A 27061-nucleotide genomic window follows, 5' to 3' on the forward strand; every position below is an offset into this window, starting at 1 on the left:
CTGACAACTCCATTCACTCCCAAAATGAAAAAAAACAGCTGTTTTATTATTTCCTCTGAGGTAAAGTATTAGTATTATTAGCTAGCGATCCAAGATGGCGGGATCTTCTGCGCATGCACGTCACCGATCGTGCAGGGTCACCGATAGCGTCTTGACAGCGAGACCTGTTGCGGCTCAATATTGATCCATATATAAGGCGCACTGGATTATAAGGCTCATGGTCAGCTTTTGAAACAATTGAAGGCTTTTAGGTGCGCCTTATAGTGCGGAAAATACGGTACTTTCTAATTTGTTCCCCAACCTTGAAGTGTTTTGTTCACATATTCAAGAGTTTAGTATGACAATTGTTCACCTATTTGATTGCATATTATGTTTGGCGCCAAAAAGTTGTTAATGTCGTGATGGTTGCAGCCAAACCTTAGTGCTGGGACCGGTTCCTGGTTTTCAGTTCTAGAATCAAAATTCTCATGTGAGTATTTCTCAAAGCAAAGTAAATTTAAATGGTTGAGCATTTCATTCTTTTGCATGACAATTCACACCATTTTCTTTTTACATATAGGCGGTTCAAGCTGACAAAATAAAGGGTCTTGTTTTTAGTCCTTGAACCAAAAATTTGTTGTATAAGAAGAACCCTGATTCAAACAATTTTTGTTGATGTTGAAAATGACAGTTTTAAAGCAATTTTAGTGGTTTGTCCACCTGTTTGGCATAACAAGAGTGCACCCTTTTTCTAGAGGCCTACAGCACATTAGAAATCCGGGTTTGTGACGTTTTCATCAACCTGAGCAAGAGAAAGTGAAAGACGTATGGTGGGAAGTTGAGGTTGCAATGTTGCAAGCCTCCGATAGCATGACTAATAGCGACGAGACAGTCGGGAGTCCGGACTGACGCACCCTCATCAGGCCTGCGAAATCCACGTGTGTGGCCCCAGCCAGACTCCTCAGCCTCCTTCTTCAACTCTTGCTCGCCGTCTCTCTTTTTTTTTTTACTATGAAAGGAGGCCTGAAAAAAGGGTCAAGCGTACGACCCACAAGTTTGTTGTGCATGGGGCGGTTGATTCTCACTCACCTCTCACTTCTTCTTTCCTCTTCACATATCGAAAGAAAAAAAAAAAAAAAAAAACATTCTCCGGTCACAATCTGTTATACCTGCCTTGGCCACCGAGAGGCAGTATAATAGAGTTATGCAGACATAAACCAAGAAAAAGAGTACTTAAGTCATTCACTCCCAGCCATTATCACATTTCGCAATCCCGTTCGCTCCCGGCTGTTTTACTGGATTTTGACAGATTTTGCAAGGGCCACAGAATATTATGTTCTATTGCTATAAAAGCATGGAACCTATCAAAAGAAAGATTAAAGTCTCCTCTTTTGTAAATTGTAAGTAATTGAGCTTTTTTTCTACATGGCCCTGGTTGATCTCCTTTGCTCTGCTGCCAACTGCTGGCCGTTTGTGTAATAACTACCATTTCTGCAACCGTTCTTTGCAGTTGAGAGGCTGCATCAAAGCCTTCTGTATGCTCTAGCATAAAAAAAAACACACAAAAAAAACGTATAAATACGTCTTTGGGACACGTAGAGCATTAAAAAACGTATTTATACGTTATTGGGAGTAAATTAGTTTTTAATAGTGAAGAAAACTCATTAAGATCTTGTAATATTAGTATTAACATGATTAATATTAGCGTTGTATTGAAAACAGATTTGAATCGGAATATCGGTTTGAATTTAAAAGACGTGACTGACTCATATCAAAAACAAAATGTTCCAATTAAAAAATCCTTGAATGGAATCGCACAAAGATATGTACTGGGATTCTGGACTTGAGAGTTTTCACTTCAGTCTTGCCTTCACGGGCAATTTCTGTGGGAATCGCAATTGCCGGCGTTCCCAAATGGGCTTTGATGGTTCCCCATCTGGCCAGCGGAAATGATTCAGGCCGCTGGCATGCGCGGTGGCGCTCGCTCGCAGCTGGACGTTGCACCTGCAGCCAGGACAACAAGCTGTCGGCTGCAGGCAGTTTTTGGGACATGGATTGTTTGCATGGAACCCACCACCACCCCTCCCCCACCTGGCCCATCCACTCTTCGCTTTCACTTTTACACTAAATTGAACTCAATGATTCCGTTTTGTAGTTTGATGAAAATACTCCAAGGCAACCTAGAAAAATATATATAAAATATCACAACGCACAAGGGATATTAGGGTCATAGAAACAAATGTCCATAGCAGGTTTGAAAAATATGAAGTTGTGACTTATGACGACGAGTGACGCTCGCTTACCGCGCCTTCCCTAAAGTCTCCATAAATCATGTCATTCGTACAAGGCCACCTGGAGGGAGTGTCAAACGTGGCTGCAGGCAAACTTTAAAATGAGAGAGAAGTCATGTCAAGTTGGTGGTTTACTTTTTATGGGCCATGAAGTTTGTACGATGTTTTACATACGGTGCCGTAGAAATATTTGTCCCTTCCTGAATTTTTATTACATTTCGACAAAACGGGGAGCAGTGCTGTCACTTTAAAGAGTGTTCAGAATTTCTTTTTTATGGATTTGAAAACCTTGTGGATCATCAAGCCAATTTTAATATCTCAGCATTTGATCAAAGCAACCTCAACATGACGGGATGGTCTTGCTTCGCTCTTTCAGGGCCTGGATGACATTTACATTTTCTTTTTTCTTTTTCTTTTTTAAGATAAAAAATCGAGGAGTGGGCAAATACTCTTTCACTGCAATGTACGTAAAGCATACCAAGTTTTCTTTGCAAGTTTTTCAAGAGGGCGATAAGAATTCTCCTGCTTAGTGGGCAAAAACATGTGACACGTGTGCGGAGCAATCTTCCGCAGAGAAGTTGAAATCTCCGGGCGCCAACCCTCGCTGACTGGAATTGATTTCAACCATAATTACTTCCGCAATAATGCGCCCGTCCGCTTGAGCTGAAGCCCAGGTGTTTCGTACAAAAGCAGTCTGGGAACATTTTTGAGTTTGTGGCATCTGGCCAAGTGTCCACACACAAATACCCCCCCCCCTCCCACCTCTACCAGTGGTGAGCGGTCATAGTAGGCTATTAAAGTGGTGCATGCCCAAGCCCTTCAATAAAATAATTGAAATAATTATAGTTATACAGTACCTTAGTTCTACTGCTTTGGTCTTAAATTCCTGTGGTGGAAAGGTGGAAAGCCGAGTAGGATAGTTGGAATGCACGATAAATCGCGATAAACGGATGTCTCGCGAGAGGAAGTTCGGCTTTGTAAACCGGAAGGCCGACAGCTTTCGCGCATGCGCAATGAAAAATAAAGTTGTTTGTTCCGAGAGGTTTCTAAAACGTGAGCCTTTTGAATGGCAAAAAGTTGACAGTCAAGCTGCATGGCCTGTCAACGTGCATGCGCATAATTAGCTTACTTGGCTAGCAAACTTTGTTTTTTTCCTTCTCCCAGGTTGAGCCCACATCATGAGCACGAGCCAGTTCCGAATACTGTAAATTCCAGCGAATTGGCAAATTGTGATTTTTGGGATTTCACTCACCACGGAGATGGTTACATTAGAGTGTGTGCGTATCAACCTGCGTCAGTCCTGAAAATTTTCCTTTTATTTTATACACAGTGGTATAAAATAATATTTAATATAGAAGTTAATAATAAAAAAAAACCAAAATTTTTCAGCTTGCGGCCTTGCGGACACTCGCATATGTGACACTTCAGCAAGCCCACTGGAAAAAGTCACCGCTCGCCACTGGCTACAGTACAATATTGATAAATGCTCACATTTACAACACAAATGGCAAGTTAGTTGCAATAATGCTGCTCAGATTGTAAAAGTTCATGTCTTCATCCATTGCTTACGCAGCATTTGTGTTAACAAAGACAGAAAATCCTTTTGACAGTATACATGAGTAGTTTGCCTTAATCAGATGTTGTGTGTACACATGGCCTGCAGCCACATTTATGGTATGATCATGATGCCATTTCCAATACGCTTTTGTCATGATTAATTTTCATATTTGGTGATTATTTTTTCTAATAGTTATAAAATTTTCTGGAGTTTTGTTTATTTTTTTTCTATTCTGTTGTTAGTGACTTCTTTTTGTGTGATGGGATCACTCACCTGCGTCAGCTTGTATTTAATTCCTCTTACAATTGTTTTGCCCTGAAGTCAGGATTTGACAGTCTTTCTGATACGATGGAGCTTCTTTTTTTTTTTTTTTTTTTTCCTGGCTCATGAACCTATTTAATAGTTGACGTGCACAATCTGCATGTGCAGCACATTTGTGTTGTTTATGCATCAACATATGTCCATCAGGGCGAAGGTTCGATGCGGCAGTTCTCAGGTCGAGAGACAAAATATGTTCTCTTCTCCACACCCGTTATGCTTTCACAAAAGATGTGCTTTTCCTCTTTGTGAGCGGCTTCATTTCCATGACTCACATCCCGAAAATAGTGTTCGCCCGCCACCACGACACTGAAGCCAAAAACTCTTTGTAAGGACGAGGCCTCAGTGGCTCTGAACACACAAACACAGCAGTTGTGCGGTTCGTGAATGTGTGGCATGTGGACCAGTCATTGGGTACAGTTGGCACGTGAATGCTGAATGAGCACAGCGTTTTCTTGGTGCCTTTTAAACCCCGTTATGTTGCCAGGCAAACATTTCAAAGAAAAAAAAAAAAAATCAATGTGCTCAGCTTCAGGTATAATCAGCGTGTTTAATTTTAAGGCTCGTTACAGTTAGTTAGTTGCAAGTTGAGTTGAACCTCTCGTTACATTGCAGGTCAAATTGACCCATTTTGAATTTAAATAATGAAGTAAAAAATGAAAGCAATGATAAATAATTAATGACACAACAATGATTATAGGGAAATAGGACACTTTTTGAAAAGTAAATTTCACGTGGGTCAAAATGACCCAGACACATTGTAGCTGCTCCTGAGAAATGAAACGAGGGTTAATAATGACTTATACTAGTAGCGTCTGACACTTTGAGATAAGTCATCGGATGTAGGTTAAATTGACCTAGGAACATTATTACTATGCATGAGAATGAACATCAGGAGGAGGCTTAATTATCACATTGGAGTTCGAAACAGTGTTTAATGTTTTTTTTTGTTTTTTTTCAATTCCATCTGACACATTTTGATAAGTAAATGTGATGTGGGTCAAATTGACCCAGGAACTTTATTGCTGTTTCTGGGAAACAAGTATCAGGAGTGATAATAATGACACATAATGTTTATGGGGATTACTTTTCCCCATTTCTGACACTTTTTGATAGTTTAAACTAAGTCAAATTGACCCAGGAACATTTTCACAATTCTTGTGAAAAAAATACTGTATACCAGCATATAGAATTGTAAACTAAAATATTACATTGACTACTCAGTATGCTATAATATAGTTCTGCACCACTGCAAACTACATCCTTTAAAAAAAATAAATAAATAAATAAAAATTGTCATATATTATTTTATGTTGGGATCTCAGTTTTGGTCGTTCAAATGTACCTAATGTTTAGACCAGTGAGTGTTGACATTAAACTGTGCGGCTAACACCCAACCACAAAAAAATAAAAAGAAAAGAAAACATTTTACTGCCTCCTAGTGGATCCTGGTGACTATCATAACAAATTACCGGTAGTCACATTTATTATTATTTTCAAGCGCTTTCAACTATTTGTGGGTTGTGTGTTAGATCTTCACCCCTGGTGACCATGAAAGGCTTAAATTGTAAAGCGCTTTGGCACGATATGGTGTAGTTAAAGCGCTATATAAAAAGCAGTCCATTATCATATTAAGGCACTGTCATATATAGACACACTGCTTTCATTTTAATGCATTACTCTTGAATCATGTTACATTAATCATGTAACTTTTTATTTATTTTCATTGCTTGTTGTTTTATTGACAAAAAAAAAAAATGTGTTTAAAAAAATCCAGGAAAAAGTCAATGTCCTTTCTAGGTCATTATTTCTTGGACAAAAATTTCATTCTGTTCCCTATAGAAAAAAAGAAAAGAAAAATAAGCCAAGTTAATTGGCTACAGCATCAACACAACAAAAATAATTTCTGAGTCAGTCCTAATAAATAAATATACTTACCCAAACCTTTGAGAAAGCGATTAACCCTCCGGTGTTCACTCTCGTGGATGGTGTCTAGATATTCGTGCACCCTCATTTCAAAAAGCCCTGAGGGGAAAACAAATCACATTTTGAAGTTACATTTGAAATTCCAGTCAATGTCCCACTGTACCGAATCCTGCAAAAAAAAAGCCATGAAAAATAATAATGGCCACTATAGCATGGAAACCTCTCAGACTGGGCCCATGTAGCTCCCTCTCCTGGATGAAGCAGCCGAACATCTGCGTCTGCATGAAGACCTCCAGGAAGTGCCTCGTTGTCTTGGAGGGGACGGCCTTCCGGAAGGCCTCCCGCTGGAAGGAGCAAGGGACGGACGGCGGCCAGGAGACGTCGTCCTCCCGTTCGTTGAAGAAGAAGAGGGGATAGTGGCCTACCAGCTCAACAAAGAAGCGAACAAAGGCCTCGGACACAACAGTGCTGAGGTGGTCTAAAGAGGAGATAAGATCAATCACGAGTGGATGCCATACGCACTTGTGTTACCATTAATGGTGTCACCTCCGCCAGCAAGCTCTCGTCTCCTCTCCAAAACATTCTCCAGAGCGGACTGAAGCTTAGAAGGCAGGATAGAGTCTTCGTCATCCATCTTCAAAAGAGGCCAAAAATGCTATCGTGTCTCCACTCCACATGCCGGCTGCTTTTACGAAGAACCCACCTGTTTTATGAATCGACTTTTCCCCAAATGGACAAGCAGAACCTGCATGCGCAAGTGACAAATCAATATCATTGTGAGAGTTCGCGTGTCCAAACAGGGCTGACCTCTTCCCGGGGCAGCTTGCTCAGCTGAGGCAAGGAGCTGGACAGCAGGCCCACCAGGAAAGGGGTCGGGGTACACACCATGTCCAGCATGCTAGAGGGCAGCACGGGGATGTAGGTGTGCTGCCACACAAACGGGTACAGGAGAGCTACCACCGCATGGCAGCACTGGGACAGGGTACTAAAAAAAAAAAAAAAAATTGGGATGGAGCTCATGACAACTATGGTTCCTACACTGCATGATTTTGAATACTAACACAAGGCCAATTTGAACTTCTGCCATCTAGTGGTGAATTAGTATATTCTTCATGTCCAAACCTGAGTTTGTCCGCTGTCAATATAACCCTGCGCTCCAGAAGCAGAGAAGCAAACACCCTGACGAGCAGCCTGGGACTCAGGCATGAGAGAAGACACTCAAAGTCCACGTGCTCCAAATGCGAGTCGGACGGTCTGCTCAACTCTATCACCTATCAGGGAAGGAAAGACAACTCCATTGCTCAGCTGTACTGGAGGCAATTATTAGTAAATTAAAAAAAAAAAAAGATAATTTATGCATACACACCATCTCACACATACAGTACACAGCACAAAATTACACATGCTGATGAATTATGATTATGATATCGATATTGAAAAAGTCGCTTCTCATTGCCACCAGCAGACACAATGTACCTCCGTGCCCGAGCCAGGCAGGAAAGTCTTGACGGTGATGGTCCTGCCCGGAGCCGGAAAGTGGGCCTCCATGATGGCTCTCATGAACGGCTGCACCAGAGCGGGAGACAGAGCCCTCCGCCTCTCCACCTCATCCAGCACCTACAGTAGAGTCACACACGTGATGTATTACCACATTCATTGCACAGGGCCATGTTTTTTTTTTTTTTGGGGGGGGGGGGCTTTACCTTGGAAAAGAGTTTGAAACAACCAAGGTGGCTCACAATGCAGTAGACCTCCGGCAGACGTTTTCCTCTACCATTAGGCTGAAAGCAACAAATTTCAAAGGGGCACAATATATTTGACACTGTTGTACAACAGCTTAGTCAAGGTATATCAAAGGCAGAGGTGGAAAATCCACATCCAGAAAGTAAAAACCTTGCCACAGTTTGGCTTTAGCCCCAGGTGCTAGCTAGCTAGCTCCCTAGGTAGCTCCCATGGTGCTAATTTACCTACCTGCTAGGGAGCTAGCTAGCATCAAGGGCTAAAGCCAAACTGTGGCAGGGTTTTTACTTTCTGAACCTGGATTTGCTACCTCTGAACAGGCTGAAACGGATAAGTAAAGATACATTATATGTGGCAAACAATCATTTTCTGTCTAATTAAGTAAAATTTGATCATTTCCCACAAATCAATCACTGCTCTAGCGGACACAATGCAAACACACACATAGTGTATACATACACAGACACACACACTGTCCATGCACACTTTCCCAGACACGCACTTCCTGTTTTCCCAGAGGCGTGCCAACATTTTTGCCACAGTTATTTATTCAGCCGTGTATTTGGCCTCTTCCTGTTCCCTGGCAGCTCTTATTTCTTTGTATTTACCAGTAAACGGCGGCAGTAGCCGAAGCTCCTGCTTCCATCCTCTCCAGTCAAGACGAAGGAGAACATCTCACTAAGGAGGGATGAGTCACGTTAAATACACAAATAGAGCCATTATTGCCATGTTATGACTGACAATGTAAAACATAAATTAAATGAATAAACCAAGGGTGGGTAAAGTATCGTCCACAGACCACATATGGTCCACACCATTCTTCATTCCGGCCCACTGAGAATTTACAAACCCTCTCAAATTTGTGCACTGATTTGTGCTGGCCATCTCAAAAATCCAAAATAGAGCTCAAAGGTTTGCACACCCTTGGCCAACTGTTGACAATAAATGCAATGTAAGTGATAGTAAACGTGAATGTCATAAATATTGCATAGAGAGAACTTGAGGGGTCCAAGGCTACAGCCTTGTGGATCTAAATTTTGTTTAAAAACAACATTTAAGTAAAAATAGCAAATAATAGTAAATGTTATATAAGTAGTCAGAGAACCTAAGGGGGAAAAACACAGATTTTTGTTTTTGTCTTTGCTGTTTTCCCCAAAATTGGTCAATTAAAATTATATTCAATGACTTAAAAAAAAAATCATGAAATAATTAGTTGACTGATAAATTTATTGCAAATATTCAAATGAAAATGTATTAGTAGAATAATATCACCTAATCAAAAGTCTCAATATCTTTTATCACGTAATTAATTACTCAATTGTCGTTACATAATTTATAAATTAATGTTAAAATAAACAATTTCACAATTTCAGAGTTTTTGTTTTGTTTTGTTTTGTTTTTTTTCCGCATATATTTTTACTTTTTTTTTTTTTTTTTTTTTTTTTTTTTTTTTTTTTTTTTTTTTTACATCATCTATGGATGATGACCCAGCTCAAACGTGGCTCTTTGCCCACCCCTGGACTGTAAACTGGAATGGATGGATGGACGTTTGACATAGACTTCTACATTCCTGTTAGCTTTTGTGATTTTTTTATTTTTTTTTTAAATGACAAATATGTCATGACATGCCCTCACCTCGGGTAGTTGTCTGTCGGCTCCCAATCTTTAGTATCTGGGAAGCAAAATTTGGGTATAACCGTGAGCTGATCCTCGGTCTCCCTCAAGAATTTGAAGTTTCGTTCCAGCTGCAACACAACAAGAGGACATTACAGGGTGCAAGCAAATGGAACAAAGCATTTCTGACCTTTGGGGGGAACTGCTGTGTAACTTGAGGAACATAATGGCCAGAAGCCGTTTTGGCCTTCTTTAGCGACACAACCAGGAAGCAGTCAAAGAGCTGCCGGCGGTGATGATTATCCAAGCTTCTGGCTTTGGCGCTGTTGCACTGGACCCCCGTGAGGCTCAGTATGGACTGCACCGAGGCCAACCTTTGTTGGTGGGCTGCGACAGAACAAAGAGTTGATGAAGGAAAATCTGCAAAGCTCTTGAGAGATGTGACGATCCGTACCTTTGGCTCGCTCTTCAAATTCACTCTCGGAATCGCTGTTTTCGGCAGCTACTGTCAACAAAAGCGCAACATTTCAATATTCAGTGCAGAATTCTAATTAATGTTGCCTTTGTGAAATAACAATTAACTCATTCACTCCCAGCCATTTTCACTGAAGCAACCCTCTTCGCTCCTGGCTGTTTTACTGGATCGTGACTGAATTTGCAAGGCCCACAGAATATTGTGTTCTATTGATATAAAAACATGGAACCTACCAAAAGAAAGATTAGAGTCTCTTCTTTTGTCAGAGAAAACAAGTATAGTTTTACAGCAATTAGAATATAGCTAAGTTACATCATTATTCACAAACCTGTTGAAAACAATGGCGAAAAGAGCTTGTAGTAACATGGCCCCTGGTTGATCTCTTATACTCTGCTGCCACCTTCTGGCCGTTTTTTTGTAATAACTACTAGGGGTGTTTAAAAAAATCGATTCGGCGATATATCGCGATACTACATCGCGCGATTCTCGAATCGATTCAATAAAAAAAAAATCGATTTTTTTTTTTTTTTTTTTTTTTAAGAGCTCAGAATTGTTCATTCGGTATCCGGATTCAACGGATTCAACGTCTTATCATCATTGCCTTTTTTTTTTTTTGTGAATCGATTTTTAAACTTCCATTTTTAATGGAAAAATATTCAACAAAACGTCTGACTTCGGGTTAGGATTCACACCTTGAGCATGGAAGAATGTTATATGAACGGAACATTAAGCCTTAATATTTTATTTTAATGCTGTTCAAACATGAAACAGATTACAACCTCTATAAGACTGAAATTTCAGATAAATAAATAATACATTTTCATATAAATCTTACACTCTACAAGCTTACTGATTAGTATTTTCTAAATTTGAATGAAAAAAAATCGCAACAATCGACTTATAAATTCGTATCGGGATTAATCGGTATCGAATCGAATCGTGACCTGTGAATCGTGATACGAATCGAATCGTCAGGTACTAGGCAATTCACACCCCTAATAACTACTATTGCTTTAAGCGACCTCTTCAGGTCAGAAGCTGCATCAAAACATTCTGTATGCTCTAGCAAAAAAATAATAATTGGGACCATGTATAATGTTTTAAAATAGAATGTTTTATACGTTTTTGGGAGCAAATTAGTTAAGAAGATCAATTGCTCTGACCTTTTATCCAGCACCCCACCCTGCTGTTGACTAAAATTAACATTGTATTGTGAGTGTCATGTGATCAAACCCAGAAAACAAGAGTGGTTATGTTTGCAATCAACAGCACTCTAACGTCAAATTCAGTCACAGCTAAATCGAATGGAGCAAGTCATCACCTCTTCCTGAGCTGGTCTCAGCATATTGATAAATCCTCCTGAGGTGTTTCTTCCCGATCCGAGCCTCAAAGATGCTTTTGATCCTCAAGACCACCTTGAAAAACAAGTTGTAGCATTACAGGAGAATTGAGGCAATTCTTGCAGAAAACATACCGTTGGGATCCTGCGGGAAGTGCGGCTGTCGGGTGACCATGGGGGATCAGTCGGGGTCGACGGGGGGCTGAGTTGGGATGGGGAAGCAACACCGCTGCTACTGCCACTGTGCTTACCCCGACGCAGCTTCAAACCTCCGCCAGAATTGTGCCGAAAGAAAGCTGGCCTTGTAGCCTGCATGGGGAGAAAGACTATCAGAAGGATGTGGATTGAATTCCATCTACATCAGTGACTTTTGCTACTTGGGCCTTCAGTGCCTGAACCACCTCTTAAAACCACATTGCAATTCTAGAAACCATCTGATTTAGTTGCAATACATTCACGAGATCTGAGATGGGAAACCTTGCTTGTGTCAGCACCAGGAGAGGAGGGCAAAGAAGACTGCTTGGAGCATTGACTCTCCAACTCTATGTCCTCATACGGGTTCTCTTTGTCTGGAAGAAGGCCAAATATGGAGTTCAACTCACTCGCGTTATTGAAGAATTTGACACTGCAACATGGTTGGTTTTGTCCATGCTGTTGTACTTACCCAATATGTCTTCATAGTGATGCTCCAGAGTCAGTGAGCGCTTTGAAGTTGGGTCGTCTTCACAGGCAAGTGTTTTCCTGTCAAAATAACAGCGTGTTATTTTTCCATGATAAATGAAATGCACTTATACTGTGCTTTTCCCAAATACAACAGTATTGTATGAAAGGATATACAGGACTGTCTCAGAAAATTAGAATATTGTGATAAAGTCCAGTATTTTCCGTAATGCAATTAAATAAGCAAAAATGCCATACATTCTGAATTCATTACAAATCAAATGAAATATTGCAAGTTTTTTATTGTTTTAATATTGTTGATTATGGCATTTTTTTTAACTTGGTCTGAGGAAATATTCTAATATTTTGAGATAGGATATTTGAGTTTTCTTAATCTGTAAGCCATAATCAGCAATGTTAAAATAATAAAAGGCTTAAAATATTTCAATTGATTTGTAATGAATCCAGAATGTATGGCATTTTTTTGCTCATTTAATTGCATTACAGAAAATAATGAGTCCTGTACTGTAAACTATTTCAGTAACGTGTACGTGTATTTGTGTGTTGGATGTGGTCCCATTTTTGTTTGGTGGTGTGCCGTGAGATTTTTCAAATGTTAAATTTGACTTTGGTTTTACCTGTCGTGGTGGTTTTGTGGTCCCCTTTTGGCACCAGGCAAAGATCTCGAGGCGGTTTTGGGCAGCGGAGGAAGGTTGCGCTGCCCTTTAGTGGCAGGATGCTGGAAGGTGCGCTTGGGTTTGGGGAGCGGATTGACAGGGGGAGACCCCAACTCGGTGCACATGTTGTCTTTCCTCTTCCATTCAGTTGTTTTGTCCTTGCTTGGCGGGCTGAAGTAGTTTCCGAGCTCCGGGGGAGTCTTCCCGTGATTGGGACCCATAGCATCCAGCTTTTTAAAAAGGGTGAACACTGCCCTCTTATCTTGGTCGCTTTGTTCTAATGTTGTTGTTCTTGCTAATGTCTTTAGCTGGTCCTTGAGTGGAGTCGAGCAAGGCCTTGAATCAATCATTTGCACATTCTCTTTATGCTCCTCATAGGTGCTCATATTCTCGGATTCTGTTTGCTGTTTCTCAACTGATGGCCTCGATTCTGAACGTTTCCAAATGTCTTGATTAGAAAACATTTTCTTAACTTCTACTTTCTTGGCTTTGTCTCTCTCGCTCTGCTCACCTGCGTTGGTCAATCCTGCAGAGGAGGACTTCAAGGGTTCTTTTCCCTCCCAAAGAGAGATCTTATCCTTGATGTTGCAGCCGGCGGCGGATACAGGGAACTTGTTGTCCACCAGAAGTCCATTCTCATCGCTTCGATGGTCTGAAGTGATCTTCCGATGAGCCATTGTGATCCAACGTGACGCAAAGCTTCTTTGATGACAGCGCTTCTCTCGCTGCTTTCATCTAAACCGATGAGGAAACAAGAGTGATTTAGTGGTACGTGGGCACCCTCTATTAATATCACTCATTTAAATGTTCACACAGTGCACAATGTTATAGTGGGATTTTTTAGATTTTATTTTTAGTATAGTGCATTTGTTGAGTTCGATTTTAAAGTGCAATTTGTTTGCATTTAGTATACAGATAACATTTTTTAGGTGGTTCTTGATGTGAACAGGTTGAGAGTAAAAAATACATTTGACATATTAATTAGTTAATTGGTCAATTATAATTAAACCAATACCAGATACCAGCGTTTGTGCGATTCCAGCCTTATTTTAAGATATTGGTACTCGTGAATCCTCTTGTGACCGATCAAGAACTAGAATTGACCAATTAGAAGAATAGAAAATTGACATAAATTTTTACGTAATTTTAAGGTGAAAGGCTAAGTTAGGATATGTAGATGTTTCTTTAAAATCATTGCTATTATTGTTTAGAAATGTGTCAAAAGTACTAGTGGTATCTGTACTTGTTATCAGTTACTACTAAGGAGTTGAGTACTCATACTGGTATCGGCCTGAAAAAAGTGATATTGAACACACCTAATTAAATTAAATTCAAATACAAATCGAAAACGTGTTGAATTAAATGAATAGCCTGGCTCAACTGCTATTCCTATGAATAAATAATCGATTTATTGATGATAAGAAAATATTAAGAAAAATACACAATTTTACATAACATTTTTTGATCAAATTATTGGTTAAATACATTTTTTAAATCAAATAAAGTGAGTTCTTTATTATCATTATAATAAACTGTTACAGATTTTAAATACACATTTATTTATTTTTTAAGAATGCCCTGGTCCATCTGTCCGTTGTAAACATCAAATGTTGCCTCTGGGCGCAAAAGTTTGCACACCTCAGCCTAAATCGAACAGTTATGAATGATCCAATACTATAAATAAATGTGACCTTTGCCCTGTTATGCAGAGAAAGAGCTGAACAGACTTTTACGAATGTCCTGAACTCCCCAATGAGTCACTTGAGATGGTCCCTTTCCAGCAGCGGTGGGAAAATTGAGCCGGAGAGGCCGATGAACCCCGAGCGTCTTCCCCTCATCGGCCTTTGCAAAATAAACACATAGTTGGACTGTCGCCCGTTTCAGCAAACTATTATCTTTTAATAATAAACCAGGGGAAATGGGAAGCCCTAATTGGAGAAACATTTTATTCCTGAATGGATGTGGTGGAAACCGCAAGGCAAATGTGGCTTTTATTTCCCAAGTACTGGATGGAGTTAATCTGTTATTGTTAATCTATTTTCTGTTTTTCATAATAGTCCACTTCTGCTTTTCTGCCCTTTCACAATGACTTTGCACCCTCTTACCGCCACACATTATCAAAAAAAAAAAGAAGTAATATTACAAAGGCTTTGATCATTTACATCATCCTTGAAAATGTTCAATTTAATCAGATTTAATCATGTTTCATTGTAATTTCATACACAATGAGCCCATTTAAAAGAGATAAAATCCTGCCATCTGCTGGTCATAGATAGTGAGTGTTTTTTGATTCCACAACTCATTGACCAGGCACCGCGTGCTGCACTTAGACGGTGAACTTCCCATTGATAAAAAATAAAACAAAACAAAACAACACAAAAAACATTGTTGACATCATTTAACGTTTATGGCGGCATACATTGTGATTTTACTAATCGTTATTAAACGTTTTTGGCGGTCAAAGAGTTAAACAATACAGTATGACTTGAGTACGTCATTTATGCTTTGACTACCATGGGAGCTGTTTATTTTTCTGTTTTTCGGGAAGAATGCGAGATTAAAATCCTCTTTCAAGTGCGTATTTGTGAGCCAGCGGGATAGATGCATATTTTATTTATAAGATCTTTTTTTTCTGCTACTTTCATCAGGCTCATAGATCCTCAGAGGAACGTCAGAGCACAGCCCGGCTCACTTCTTCATTCCTGTCTCAAGAGACGTTCCCAGATGGAGTTCATTTCCCAGCTCTATAACCGTGTCAATATTGGTCCCAATGCCAATAGTTTGTCTTATCATCATTGTTTCATGTTCTACTTCATTTGTTGTTGTTTATTGTTCTTCTTCATGTTACACACATGAAAGGGCTAACGGTCAAGGGTGAGGTCACTCTCCCAATCCTGACTGTCGGCTTAACTCTTATCAAGAATATTTTAAGGCAAACGCAAAATCAGTATTTAACTATCTATTAAGACATCAAATTAAAATTACAACAGATAGCTTTTCAACCTACCTGCTGGTGTAATACACTTTCCTCATGCAAAAAAAGAGGACTCGACGTTATGGATGCCCCATATAAAGAATTCAACACTTGCATTCCAGGAGGATTTTTCTATCTAGGTCCATTCATTTGGTCCACTACATCCATCCACTTTCGCTCACTCTCTTCAAACAGAGCCTGAGCGCTCTCTCTCTCTCTCTCTCTCTCTCTCTCTCTCTCTCTCTCCCCCCCCCCCCCCCCCCCCCCCCCAAGTGAGGTTGTCCATGTCACAGGCTACATAAATTAAAGCAATATCAGATGCATTAATCATTTCCACATTCCTTAAACACCTCATCCATATTAATCAGTAGTCCACGTTTTCCCACCAAAACATTTTCAAATCAATGTAGACATTTTACACACTGGATTAAAAAAAAAGTCTACACACCCCTGTTCAATACCAGTTTCTTTGTGATAAAAAATAAATAAATAAAAATGAAAATAAAATGATGCCATGATAAATAATTTCCAACATTAACCTGGGAGGTTTAAAGGCAATAACACCACAGATTCAGAGTAGCAAATTATTCCCCAGTTATGGCCTTATTTAAGAGAATCATTTAGTGTTGTTGGCTCCAAAAATAATTTGTGACGAATGTGTTGTGTCCAGTGCCAGCCCCGAAACTAAAATTCTCCTCTCTAATAGAGACAAACACATACAGGCAAGGTGTAGTTTTTCTGTTTGTTCGACAGCTAATTTAGCATTTTTTTATTTTTATTTTTTTTGTTAGTCAATTCACGACATGAGAAAGCTATGGAAAAACATTGTCTTCATTTCATTAAAGTCTGCAACAATGTTAGCTGTTTTTTTTTTTTTTTTTTAAATACTTTTATCTGTACTTCCACTTAATTACAGGTGTGAGTACTTTTGACACCTCTACAGTTAAAATATATTTATTGTGCCTTTGGGCTGTAATTCGACCCCTGGCCTGCTGGCGGCGGTAGCTCCCCGACTACGCGTCCGCCCCGCAGTGACGTCACTATGATGTAGCTCCACTGTAAACAGATGTTTACGGCCAAACTGTGTGCTAGCTTCTACCTAACACGAGCGGGAAGGTAAGAACCGTCGTTGTTTTCGTTGCCATTAATCAACCGAAGGGTGTTTTTTCTAACTTTCCTTTGCTGCGGGTTGTCTTTGTTTTCTGAGGAAAGGGATGCTGGTGTCAAGAGAGGCTCTGTCGCAACATTTTCGCCTCAGTTGGTCACCCAATGTGGCACATGATAATTGTTCGACGTGTATCTCTTCTTTCTCGCTCACTTATTAAAAAAAAAAACTTCAACATATTCGTGTTAGGCGCTCAGGTAATATACTTTTAAATAAACCACGAGGTTTGTCATTGTGTTTTAAAACACAAATTCTTGCAAAGAGCGTCGATTAAAAATTGGGAATTTTGTACAGTTAATTGTGAGCTGCTGCGTTCAAGGTACATGCAATAACATTTTATTGCTGTCATTTCCTGTATACGGTGAGATTAAACAGAAGCTTTTCCACCATTACAAATAAGTAAATTATACAGGATCACATAATAAAACTAACAGACGTGAATTGTTTTTTTTTTTGGGGGGGATATTATCATTGTAACAGATAATTAGAGTACAATCAGTTTAGTCTGATTGTTGTTGCGGCCACACATTTTTTTTAAATTTTATTTCATTTTTTAATGTAGGCTACTTACATTCCGAACATCCGGGCATTGCTGATTTTTCCCCAATACAACGTAATGCAAATGTTTCCTTTACACGATGAAAACAAACGGCATATTGCTTTTGACCGTGACAGCATACAAACCAGGCAGATTCTTCTAGTAGTCAAACGACAATTCATCCCATCTTGAAATCACAACAATCCTCACAAATCAAATTACAACGATCCAAACTCCAATACTTTTCAATGAGAAGAGAGTGTTATTTCACTGCCATTGACTTAAGATCAGAATCGTCAATAGAATGGCATTTTATCACAAGTAAAGGAATCTTGACACACACAGTAGAAAAATGAACTTGAAATTGAAAGCTTGTGTTCCTAAAGTAAGGTTTAACATTGACTTCCCTCTTTTTAGGCACTGTGTAATTGGCCCCTGTGATGTGCTTGTCCCACCTGGCCTTTTAGCTGAACTCCCTTCCCGTCCTTCCTCGCCCCCCGAAGATTCCCACCAACCAACCTCCATATTCTCCTCCTCCCTCCGGTCACTCCTGTGATGCCTCCCTCATGCTGTGGCTACCTGTCACAGTACACCCATCATCACCTGGTCGCATTCCTCCTCACCTTTTTTAGGTAATTTGGGAATTCTATTTGCATTTTTAAGACCTAAACCTGTTGGATGTGTTTAGTGTCTTACTGTCAGGCAGGTTCCTGGTGTTTGTTTTGTTTTGTTTTGTTTGCATGTGAAAGGAAATGTGGAGTGCCGTTTTAAAACAAGGTGTGAATCTATGTAAGGTATTCACAGGGGTCAAAGGTCTTGGCGCTTATGTTGTCAGGATAGTGTGACTGTGAACTATGCATAGTGATTTCCAAAGGACACAGCAGAAATTTTTTTTATGTTTTTTTGGTCTCATTTAAATGTAAATTTTTGAATGATGGAAAGTAAACTGATTAATATACTGATAACTTTAACGTTAGGGCTGCTCGATTATGGGGAAAAATAATAATCACGATTATTTTGGCAATAATTGAAATCATGATAACTCAAACGGTTACTTTTTGGTACAAAACAAGAAAATGTGTTTACATTTAAAATATTAATACCAATTAAAAAAACAGAAACACAATAATTATGTAAGTACTTTTTGGACCAAACAGAATTTTTTATAATACCGTAATATTTATTTATTTATTTATTTATTCATGTTGGCAAAAACTTGAAGTGCACTGTGCAGTAGAATGATTATTTATTTTTTTGTACAAAACAAGAAAATGAGAGACATGGAAAAAGTAAATAAAAAATAAATTATATATATATATATATATATATATATATATATATATATATATATATATATATATATATATATATATATATATATTAAGACATACAATTTTTTGAAAAACTAATGCAAGTTCCTTTTGGATGAAAAAAATATTAAATTAGTTATTTTAATATTTTTTTAAAAAAAAGGTGTAAATGTATACATTTAAACACCTCAAAAATTATTATTTTTCTTTTACGATTACGCTCATTTTGTAATTGTGGAGTGTAATAATTGAAATTGTAATTGAATTTTGATTAATTGCACAGCCCTAGTATGAGTTTTAACTCGTTGAGTACTCACGATATAGTGTACCTGTAGTACTTTAGTTTTGATATATAAAATTTCATTTAACACAATGACAAAAAATTGTGAACTCTCCCACTCGCGTCCTTGATGTCAGATTCCCCCCCCCCCTTTAGTATTGGTGGCAGGTTTTGGCAACCTCAATGAGTCCCCAATAACTTAAAATAAGGTCGGTATTGGCCCGATACATATCTCGCCAATTCTTACTGGTTAAGTATAGAACTGCTGCGCCTTTCTTTGTTTAAAGCTTTAGTGGTTGAGTTAATGTTTAATTACGTGTGCCGGTTAGTCGGGGCGAAGCTCAGCAGAAAAGATGAGTTGCTTTCCTGCACAGTTTCCTGTTTTTAGATTCACACTCTGGTTGTCAGCAATTTACGTGAAATATGTGTGCTATTCAGCTCAAACTATTAATATAGGCTTCAAATGAAATCCTTGATTTTTTTCACAAAAATGTGATTTTTGGTGCATTTTTCCTTCAGATTATGGAAAATGACCAAGTTTTCTGGCTCTTCAGATTTGAAAAAAAATAAATAAAACAAAAATATATGTTATATGGTTCGTGAATGTCAGTCAATATAGTGATAAAGTGGCATATTTGGCAACCCTGACTTTTATAAATTCAATCTGTTTGCAGCTTTGTTGTTAGTGCATATCATCGGGCACATGCTTTGAACAAGGCCTTCATCATCCTGATAAATCAACTCAAATAAATGATTAAAGTCCATTTGATTGCCCAGTCTTATCTTCATCTTTATGTTTACTTCCCATTTTGTATTCTTATTTTTCATCTCCTCACTTTTTCGTCCTCATTCACTCCCACATACAACTTCCAAAAATTCACACCACCCAGGCTCATAGTTTTCTCATTTTTTGCACAATTAAATATTTAAAATTCTTCCATTCATTTTCAATGCAACTGAAATTCAACTTTTAGCATTCAAGTTCAATGTCATATAACAGTGGTGTCCAAACTGGGTCCTGCAGGTTTTGATGGTTTCCCTTCTCCAACACACCTGAAGCTCATCAGCAAGCTCTGCGTAAGCCTGTTTATTGGAAACAGGTACGTTGGAGTAGGGAAACATCCAAAACCTGCAGGACTCCAGCCCTCGAGGACCCAATTTGGACACCACTGGCATATAATAATCATTGCCCAACTGTTTATCATCCATTATATTTACATCAGTATTATAATAAAGCATTACATCCACAACATTCAGTATGTATTCAAATATTAGCGTAGCATTCACGTGCATTTTCTCCAGAAATGAATTAGTAATCCCTTTTCTCTCCCCGCCTGTCCCAGCTATGTTTTCCTGCATGCATCCAGGAAGACGTTCAGCAATGTGAAAGTGAGCATCTCCGCCCAGTGGACGCCTTCCCCTCAAAATGGCAGCGCCCCCGCTTTCTCGCCTGGCGAGGTACGGTTCCCCCGAGGCTTGAGAATGCTAATTGAGCTTTCATTTTATAATCTGCACGTCCGTTTGTCTTAGACATGGGAGAAAAACCATTTGTTTGACAATGAAGAGCAGGCCACTCTCTTCTTGGGAGCTCTGGACTCTGTTTTCCTCTTCTCCTATGCTGTGGTGAGGTGGCTTAAAATGTACTTGGTAACCAACACATGTATGCACGTCATCATTATTATTATTATTTTTCCTTCTACATAGGGTCTATATCTGAGCGGTGTGATTGGCGACAGGGTGAACCTGCGCTATGTGCTCTGCTTCGGTTTGTGTGGTTCTGCTGCTGTGGTGAGTGGGCACGTGTACGCTAATGCCATTTCATTATATAGCCTTTATAAGTATCAAGCTATACATTTTCCTAAGTGTCATTTTACACGACAGTGTTTTTGTCTCAACCCTGTTTGACATCGAGTACATTGAGCCCCGTTCATCGATATATTCCAGACCCACCTGCAATATTAGAAAATGTGCAATAGTAAATGTATTTACTGTGGCTGACAGCAGTGCCTGCTTGAGTGTGCTCGTTTTGCTTCTGGGCTTTACTCTTCTCCTGACTCTCAATAAATGTCTGAAGAGTCAACTGTGGCAAATGTTAGTGTCAAAATTAAAAACAAAAAAAACTAGTTCTTTTAATTTTATTTTTAAACATAATATAAAGAATTGACAGCTCTGTTTTAAACTTCTAACAAAAACTGCAGGGAGCTTCCATGGTCATAAAACTGTAAATAGTTCCCTAAAATTTTCTACAGTAAAAAAAGCTTTCTAACATTTCAACATACAGTCAAACCTCGGTTTTCGAACGCTTCTGTTCTCGACCAAATCGGTTTTCGACCAGAAAATTCGAGAATTTTATGTCTCAGAACTCGTCCAACAAATCGGCTCTCGACCAAACTGAAAAAAGCCGAGCGTACCAGGCGACTCCCTCGGGAGAAAAGGCTGAGCGTACCTGAACGCGACTCACTTTTTTTTTTTAAGTTTTGCATCGTGTATTAGCCCCTAATCATGGGTTCAAAGAAAACAAGTACATTTTGTTTTGTTTTTTGCAGGACTTTGTATTTGGCACGTTGACTGAGTGGCTCCACATCTACAACGTCTACCTCTACTGTGGCCTATGGATGCTGAATGGCCTGCTGCAGTCCACCGTTTGGCCCTGCGTGGTCGCCGTCATGGCCAACTGGTTCGGCAAGACAGGGTGCGTGCGTGTGTTTGGGTGTGCTTTTATCACATTCTGCAGCAGCCAGTGCTGCATCCCGTTTAGCTACGCAGACACATATAGCGGAATCCACAGGCACAAAGGCAGCCATTCATCATCGCCAACATAGATGCCATTGAGGCTTAGCAACCGGACTTGTCAAGATAATTTGCTAGAATATTTGTTTTGAGAGGGTGGTGCTCAAAAGTTGTCTTTTGTGATGGTGTCCAGGCGCGGCTTCGTGTTCGGCCTGTGGAGCGCTTGCGCATCAGTGGGCAACATCTTGGGTGCCTTCTTGGCATCCAGCGTGCTCAAGTATGGCTACGAGGTAAGGAAAGCACGTTACAGGACATGGTTTTGTAGGCTGGTATTGTTCAGGGGGCCGAGCCAAAGTGAATGTGGACCCCTAATTCATATAAATATTTTTTATTTTTATTTATTTATTTATTTTCATTTCTATTCATCTTAATTGGGATTCCAACTAACTATTGTTTTAATAATCAATTCATCTCTGTTTTTTCAATTGATCTATGAATCGGGGAAAAAATCTTTTATTTTCCATGCGTTTGTTAAAGAATAGGACTTTTTTTTTTTTTTTTAGATTCAGTTATGATTCATTGCCTGGTTTGGTTTGTATAACATGTCAGACACGTCAGGTGTGGGTGCTGGGGGGCGGGCACGCCTCCTACACCCGCCGGGTTGGAAGAGGCCCCGCTGGTCGCTCCTCTTACTCACTTCACTAGTTTAAAAAAAAAAAAAAAAAAAAAAGTTTTTACTAATTGTTGCACCTTCAATCTCAATAAACAATTGCATAATTGATTGATATTTTTTTTTAAGTGTTTCCAAAATAATTTAGCATTTATTTTAGAAAAATATTACGTAATTCCATTATAAAGCATCATTTGCAAATAATGAGAATGAGCTATATTTACAGATTTTTTTTTTTTCCCCCTCATCTACCTAGTTGTCAATTTTCAAAATGAAATGCGTCCCTTGAACACAAATATTTGGCCACCCGCCACAAGTTTGTTAGTATTTATGTGTGTGTATATCCTCCCTTGCAAGTATGCCTTCCTGGTGACATCTGTGGTGCAGTTTGCTGGCGGGGTGGTGCTGTACTTCGGCCTGCTCACCTCCCCAAATGAAGTCGGTAAGGAACCCGGTTTAAAATCCTCTTCCCCAATGGAAAAGGCAACAAGTGACATGAGATTTGCGCATGTCAGGTCTGAGTATGGATTGTCAGAAAGGACACAGCCCAGTTGACGCAGACACCCACAGGCCTCTGATGAGTGATGAGGAAGAGGAGGAGGAGGAAGAGGAGGGGGACGTGTACAACCGTCACTACCACTCAGTGCAGCGTCAGGATGTACCTCGGCAAGGCTCCGCCAAAGCCGTGGGGTTCTTCCAAGCATTCTGTCTGCCCGGAGTTCTGCCGGTGAGTTTGCAGCACATCCTGACTCTTGATTTCCCCACTGACTGAACTTGAACCTGTTGTGTGTGCGCGTGCTCACTCGCTTTAGTATTCTTTGGCGTACGCGTGTCTGAAGCTGGTCAACTACTCCTTCTTCTTCTGGCTTCCTTTCTACTTGAGCAACAACTACGGCTGGAAGGAAGCCGAGGCCGACCGGCTGTCCATGTGGTATGACGTTGGGGGAATTATCGGTGAGTGGTGCACCAGACACGATAATCGAGTTTGAACATCGCAAAACTTTTTTTGTCCTTTTCTTGTGTCAGGCGGAACCGTTCAAGGCCTGGTCACGGACTTCATAGGCAAGCGATCCCCAGTGTTGGCCTTAAGTCTTACACTGGCCATGGCTTCTCTGGTGGGCTACAGCCGTGAGTCACTTGTTTCTCCCCTTGAGAATCCTGCATACATGCCTTCATAACTAAATGGGAAAAAAAGATTTGGCGAGCAGAATTCATCATTTTCATTCATACGAGGGACACCCCCCCCCCTAGACCAATACCAGATACCGATACCACTAGTACCAACCAGTACATAAAATTCCCCCACAAAAGTGACAGACATCGGTACTCGGCCATCCCTAATCAATACTAAAGAACTTAAGTCTTAACTCTTAAGACATGATGTCATAAATTATGTTCAAGTATTGATACTGCTAGTACTTATGATATATAGAATTTGTCCAAAAACAATGACAGATCATTTAAAAAACAAACAAACTAAAATTGCATGAAATGAGTGGCAGGTTTCTATTTTCATAATTTAAAAATTCTAGTTCCTAATGACCTAAAATGACCTCAAGAGGTTTGTGAAGGGTTATAGTTTTAGAGTTTTCCTTATGGCTAGTTTTTATTTTGTTTTTTAAATTTAGTTAGTTTTACAGGGACTGTAACATGAAAAATCAACTTTTTGGAGCGTTTAGCCATGTTAAAATGCTAATTCCTCACCAAAAACAGTTCACCAAAAGTCACCAAAACAGTTCATTCAAGATGAACTGAGCGAGCAGTGTCTGGGATAGTATGGGATGGATAACCATAAAAATCAATGACTATTCTAAATAATGTATATGATTGATGCGTTATAGTAATGGATCGATGGGGACGGGTCTCGAATAAGCCGTCAGCTTCTACCCGTCAGCCCTTCTTTCGGATGTCAACGTTGCAAATGATGTGATGTGATCGATGTAAGCTGTAATGTGTCCGAAAGGGAAAAATGAATAAACCAAACCAAAAACATCACCAAAGTGGTGTTTTCCTCCATTAGCCCCTCTATGAGAAATTCAAGGTCATTCTGCTCTCCAAGCACCAGCCCCTTAACCTCCCCTTAACCTTGCTCTGCAAGATGAATTCTCGGGGTATTTGTGAGTTCACAAACTCCGGAGAATACATCTTGTACCGAGCCCGTTGATTTCCGACCAATCACAGAGCGACACTGTGTTTTGGGTGGGACATGCAGCTCCAACGAAACCAGCAAGCCAGCGCCAAGGCAAACAAACAAACAAACCTAATGTGGACGAATGGACACTGCAATTAATTCTACTTTTGCAGAATTACTCACCGTTTCCTTTTTGACTGTTTAACAGCAAGAGGAGCGTTGTGCATTTCTAACTGGTAATACAGGACTGTCTCAGAAAATTAGAATATTGTGATAAATTCCATTATTTTCTGTAATGCAATTAAATAAGCAACAATGCCATACATTCTGGATTCATTACAAATCAACTGAAATATTGCAAGCCTTTTATTATTTTAATGTTGCTGATTATGGTTTACAGCTTAAGAAAACTCAAATATCCTATCTCAAAATATTAGTATTTTTCCTCAGACCAAGTTTTTATTGGTTTTAGTTATTTCAAAAATGCTTAGCTTTAGTTTAGTTTGTGTTGATGCCACGTGGCGTATTCGTCAGTCGGAATTCATAACGTTGAAAGCACAAATGTTGTCAACTGCCGAGCACCTGTCGCTCCTGAATGTAGTCCCGAACATATTTCAGACTCGCCGGACGACAAGACAACCAACGCTGTGCTGCTGGCCATCACGGGCTTCCTCATCGGCGGCCCGTCCAACATGATCGGCTCGGCCGTTTCTGCCGACCTGGGGAGACAGGACGCCATCAAGGGCAGTCGGGAGGCTCTCGCCACAGTCACCGGCATCGTGGATGGCACGGGAAGTATAGGAGCTGCTGGAGGACAAGTATGTCGTGGCATTTCATCAATCGAGCAAATGAATGAATGAATGAATGACTGAATCTTGCCTTCCAGTACCTGGTGTCCCTCCTTGAGAGCAAGTTGGGTTGGATATCTGTCTTCTATTTCTTCGTCATCATGGTAAGACACCTGATCGGATAGTTTGAGTATCTTTACTTATAAGATCAAGGAGCCCACAGATTATTATTTAAATTACAGACAGGGGGCAGCATTGTTTTCATCGCTCCCCTGATCATGGCGGATGTGCGTGCCTTGTGGGCGGAGCGCCAGACGCGGCATCACCAGCTCTGAGACAATCAGCTCCTTTCAACTCCTCAATGGTAATTTTGGGGGGAAAAATGGCTCTATAGGTGAGTTTGCTTTCCTCCCTACGACCACGCTGGAGATTGGAGAAAGATCAGAGGATGGTGTCCTCTCTAAAAGACTGACATGAACACTGGCATCTTCTTGCGGATTATTGTAGTATTTACAATTTGACTGTCTGGACCTGCGAAAGCAGACCTCATTTCACAATGTACATATTTGAAATGGTTGTAAATACTTCAAAAATGCACTGTAGTGATACTTGGAGACATATTGCAATTCGGGGTTGCACATGCAGAAATGGATTATTAGGTGGACAATGCACTATATTTAAGGCTTGAGATTAGTGGGCAATTTCTGCTTTTTCATTTTGTTCTTAGGTTAAAAGTGTCCTTTCGCTCAAGAGTCCTCAGTTTGTTTTCCCGTCATTCCAATTTCCTTGTATGACTGCAACACTAAATAACACTTTTGTGTTTTGAGTCTTAAATGATTTGTTGACTTGTCTGTCGGTAGGCAACTAAATGCCCATTAGGTGCTTGCTCGATGGCCACATACGTGGAAACTTTGTTATGGAGCCTGGAGGCCAGACAACTCAATGAGCAGTCATACCTCACAACTCAAAACAGGCATGGAATGCTCCTGCAAAGTGCACTTTTCATGTGAATTTTATCTCTATTTATAATGTATGTTTATGAAGCTGTTCTCATGTGTGAAAGGGCTTCTTTTTTTTTTTTTTTTTAAATCATTGTGGGTTGCAAGATGAATGGGTAGCTTTATCAAATCAAGTGTAACAAGACACTTGGAATCTGTGTTAAAGCACTAATCCAATTAAAAAGTAAAATACATCTACAATAAATTAATGTGACTCATTTTGTTATATAGTTTGGATCCATTTTGATGCCATTCAAAATTGTCATCTTCAGAAGAGACTTGACAGAATAATTCTCAGAACTAGGCCAATGTGCACTGTCGCTTTCCAGCTGCTAGGTGGTGCTGCAGAGTGGAGAAGAACCTCACACATGTAATGTTTGTCAAAATAATTTTATTCATTTGAGCACATATAATGAAATCATGAAAAAGGTAGCAGTGCAGCAACAACATTCACAATCTCTTCAACAATTCCATACAAATACATGATTCTGTTTCACTCCGCACTGTTATAGGATACTCACACACACGCCAGTATGACATGTTACAAATGGATGATTATCATACATTTATACAAAAAAAAAAAGAAAAAGAGACTCACTGATATAGCTACGACAGATGAATTAGAAAAGCAGCGATTGCATGAAGTCTATTTTCAATCTTTCCCAATGGACTTAAGAAGGAAATTGCGCCCATTGTGAGTAATTGAAGAAACAGTCAAAAGATGTGTACTTTTTTTTTGTATTTTATTTGAAAGATTACCATATAAAAATAGTTCTCTTTGTCAACAATGTTGAAGTAGTGCAAAGATCTCAGAAATGACACAATTAGTAATAGCAACAAAAAAAGAAGGGATTTTCATCATTCTCAACAAACACACAATATAAACTCCAAATAAGTTAA

The 27061-nt window shown here is 39.6% G+C and overlaps 2 protein-coding genes and 1 long non-coding RNA gene across 12 annotated transcripts in view; 1 reads left to right on the top strand and 2 right to left on the bottom strand.

Annotated features, from left to right (window-relative positions):
• Window positions 1-25623, top strand: part of slc37a3 (solute carrier family 37 member 3) — a 63669-nt gene extending 38046 nt beyond the window's left edge. For 2 of the 9 annotated variants that reach the window (XM_077501032.1, XM_077501029.1), the window contains exons 4-18: window positions 7535-7694; window positions 15226-16667; window positions 17672-17886; window positions 20188-20302; window positions 20375-20467; window positions 20549-20632; window positions 21391-21536; window positions 21768-21864; window positions 22602-22686; window positions 22760-22971; window positions 23057-23198; window positions 23271-23372; window positions 24994-25193; window positions 25262-25327; window positions 25406-25623. In XM_077501032.1, the coding sequence (XP_077357158.1) occupies window positions 17810-17886; window positions 20188-20302; window positions 20375-20467; window positions 20549-20632; window positions 21391-21536; window positions 21768-21864; window positions 22602-22686; window positions 22760-22971; window positions 23057-23198; window positions 23271-23372; window positions 24994-25193; window positions 25262-25327; window positions 25406-25498 (1512 nt within the window). In that variant the 5' untranslated portion in view covers window positions 7535-7694; window positions 15226-16667; window positions 17672-17809 and the 3' untranslated portion in view covers window positions 25499-25623. Of the gene's footprint in view, window positions 1-7534; window positions 7714-12360; window positions 13346-15225; window positions 16668-17671; window positions 17887-20187; window positions 20303-20374; window positions 20468-20548; window positions 20633-21390; window positions 21537-21767; window positions 21865-22601; window positions 22687-22759; window positions 22972-23056; window positions 23199-23270; window positions 23373-24993; window positions 25194-25261; window positions 25328-25405 lie in introns of those variants that run through there. The other 7 variants (XM_077501030.1, XM_077501031.1, XM_077501037.1 and 4 more) reach the window with 7 other exon arrangements.
• LOC144004090 (DENN domain-containing protein 2A-like) lies at window positions 5839-15764 on the bottom strand. 2 transcript variants are annotated; one of them, XM_077501028.1, is made up of 19 exons: window positions 15585-15764; window positions 12539-13312; window positions 11905-11981; window positions 11718-11809; window positions 11376-11549; window positions 11223-11316; window positions 9881-9928; window positions 9617-9813; window positions 9448-9557; window positions 8421-8490; window positions 7776-7853; window positions 7549-7689; window positions 7195-7343; window positions 6880-7057; window positions 6776-6817; window positions 6619-6706; window positions 6293-6550; window positions 6085-6171; window positions 5839-5982 (listed from the first exon to the last, which is right to left on the bottom strand). In XM_077501028.1, exons 2-19 carry the CDS (start codon window positions 13252-13254, stop codon window positions 5951-5953), a joined length of 2631 nt encoding a protein of 876 aa, XP_077357154.1. In that variant the 5' UTR covers window positions 13255-13312; window positions 15585-15764; the 3' UTR covers window positions 5839-5950. The 2 variants fall into 2 exon arrangements, with proteins under 2 accessions (XP_077357154.1, XP_077357153.1); XM_077501027.1 differs by having other exon boundaries at window positions 9881-9931.
• Window positions 25624-26535: 912 nt separating the features above from the next.
• LOC144004100 (uncharacterized) overlaps window positions 26536-27061 on the bottom strand; it is a 5866-nt gene continuing 5340 nt past the window's right edge. The window contains exon 4 of the long non-coding RNA XR_013279202.1: window positions 26536-27061. This exon is cut by the window's right edge and continues 1677 nt beyond it. This is a non-coding gene — a long non-coding RNA (uncharacterized LOC144004100).

The sequence above is a fragment of the Festucalex cinctus genome, chromosome 16 (assembly GCF_051991245.1).
Source record: "Festucalex cinctus isolate MCC-2025b chromosome 16, RoL_Fcin_1.0, whole genome shotgun sequence".
In the NCBI taxonomy this organism is placed as follows: Eukaryota; Metazoa; Chordata; class Actinopteri; order Syngnathiformes; family Syngnathidae; genus Festucalex; species Festucalex cinctus.

What these genes read in the sequence shown, in the direction of transcription:
- LOC144004090 (XM_077501027.1), bottom strand. Translation starts at nt 13,254, where the DNA reads ATGGCTCATCGGAAGATCACTTCAGACCATCGAAGCGATGAGAATGGA. An exon ending in CACAGCAGTTCCCCCCAAAG is followed by an intron (nt 9,558 to 9,616) that starts GTCAGAAATGCT and finishes GTTGTGTTGCAG; the next exon opens with CTGGAACGAAACTTCAAATT. An exon ending in TCGCTTTCTCAAAGGTTTGG is followed by an intron (nt 5,983 to 6,084) that starts GTAAGTATATTT and finishes TTTTTTCTATAG; the next exon opens with GGAACAGAATGAAATTTTTG.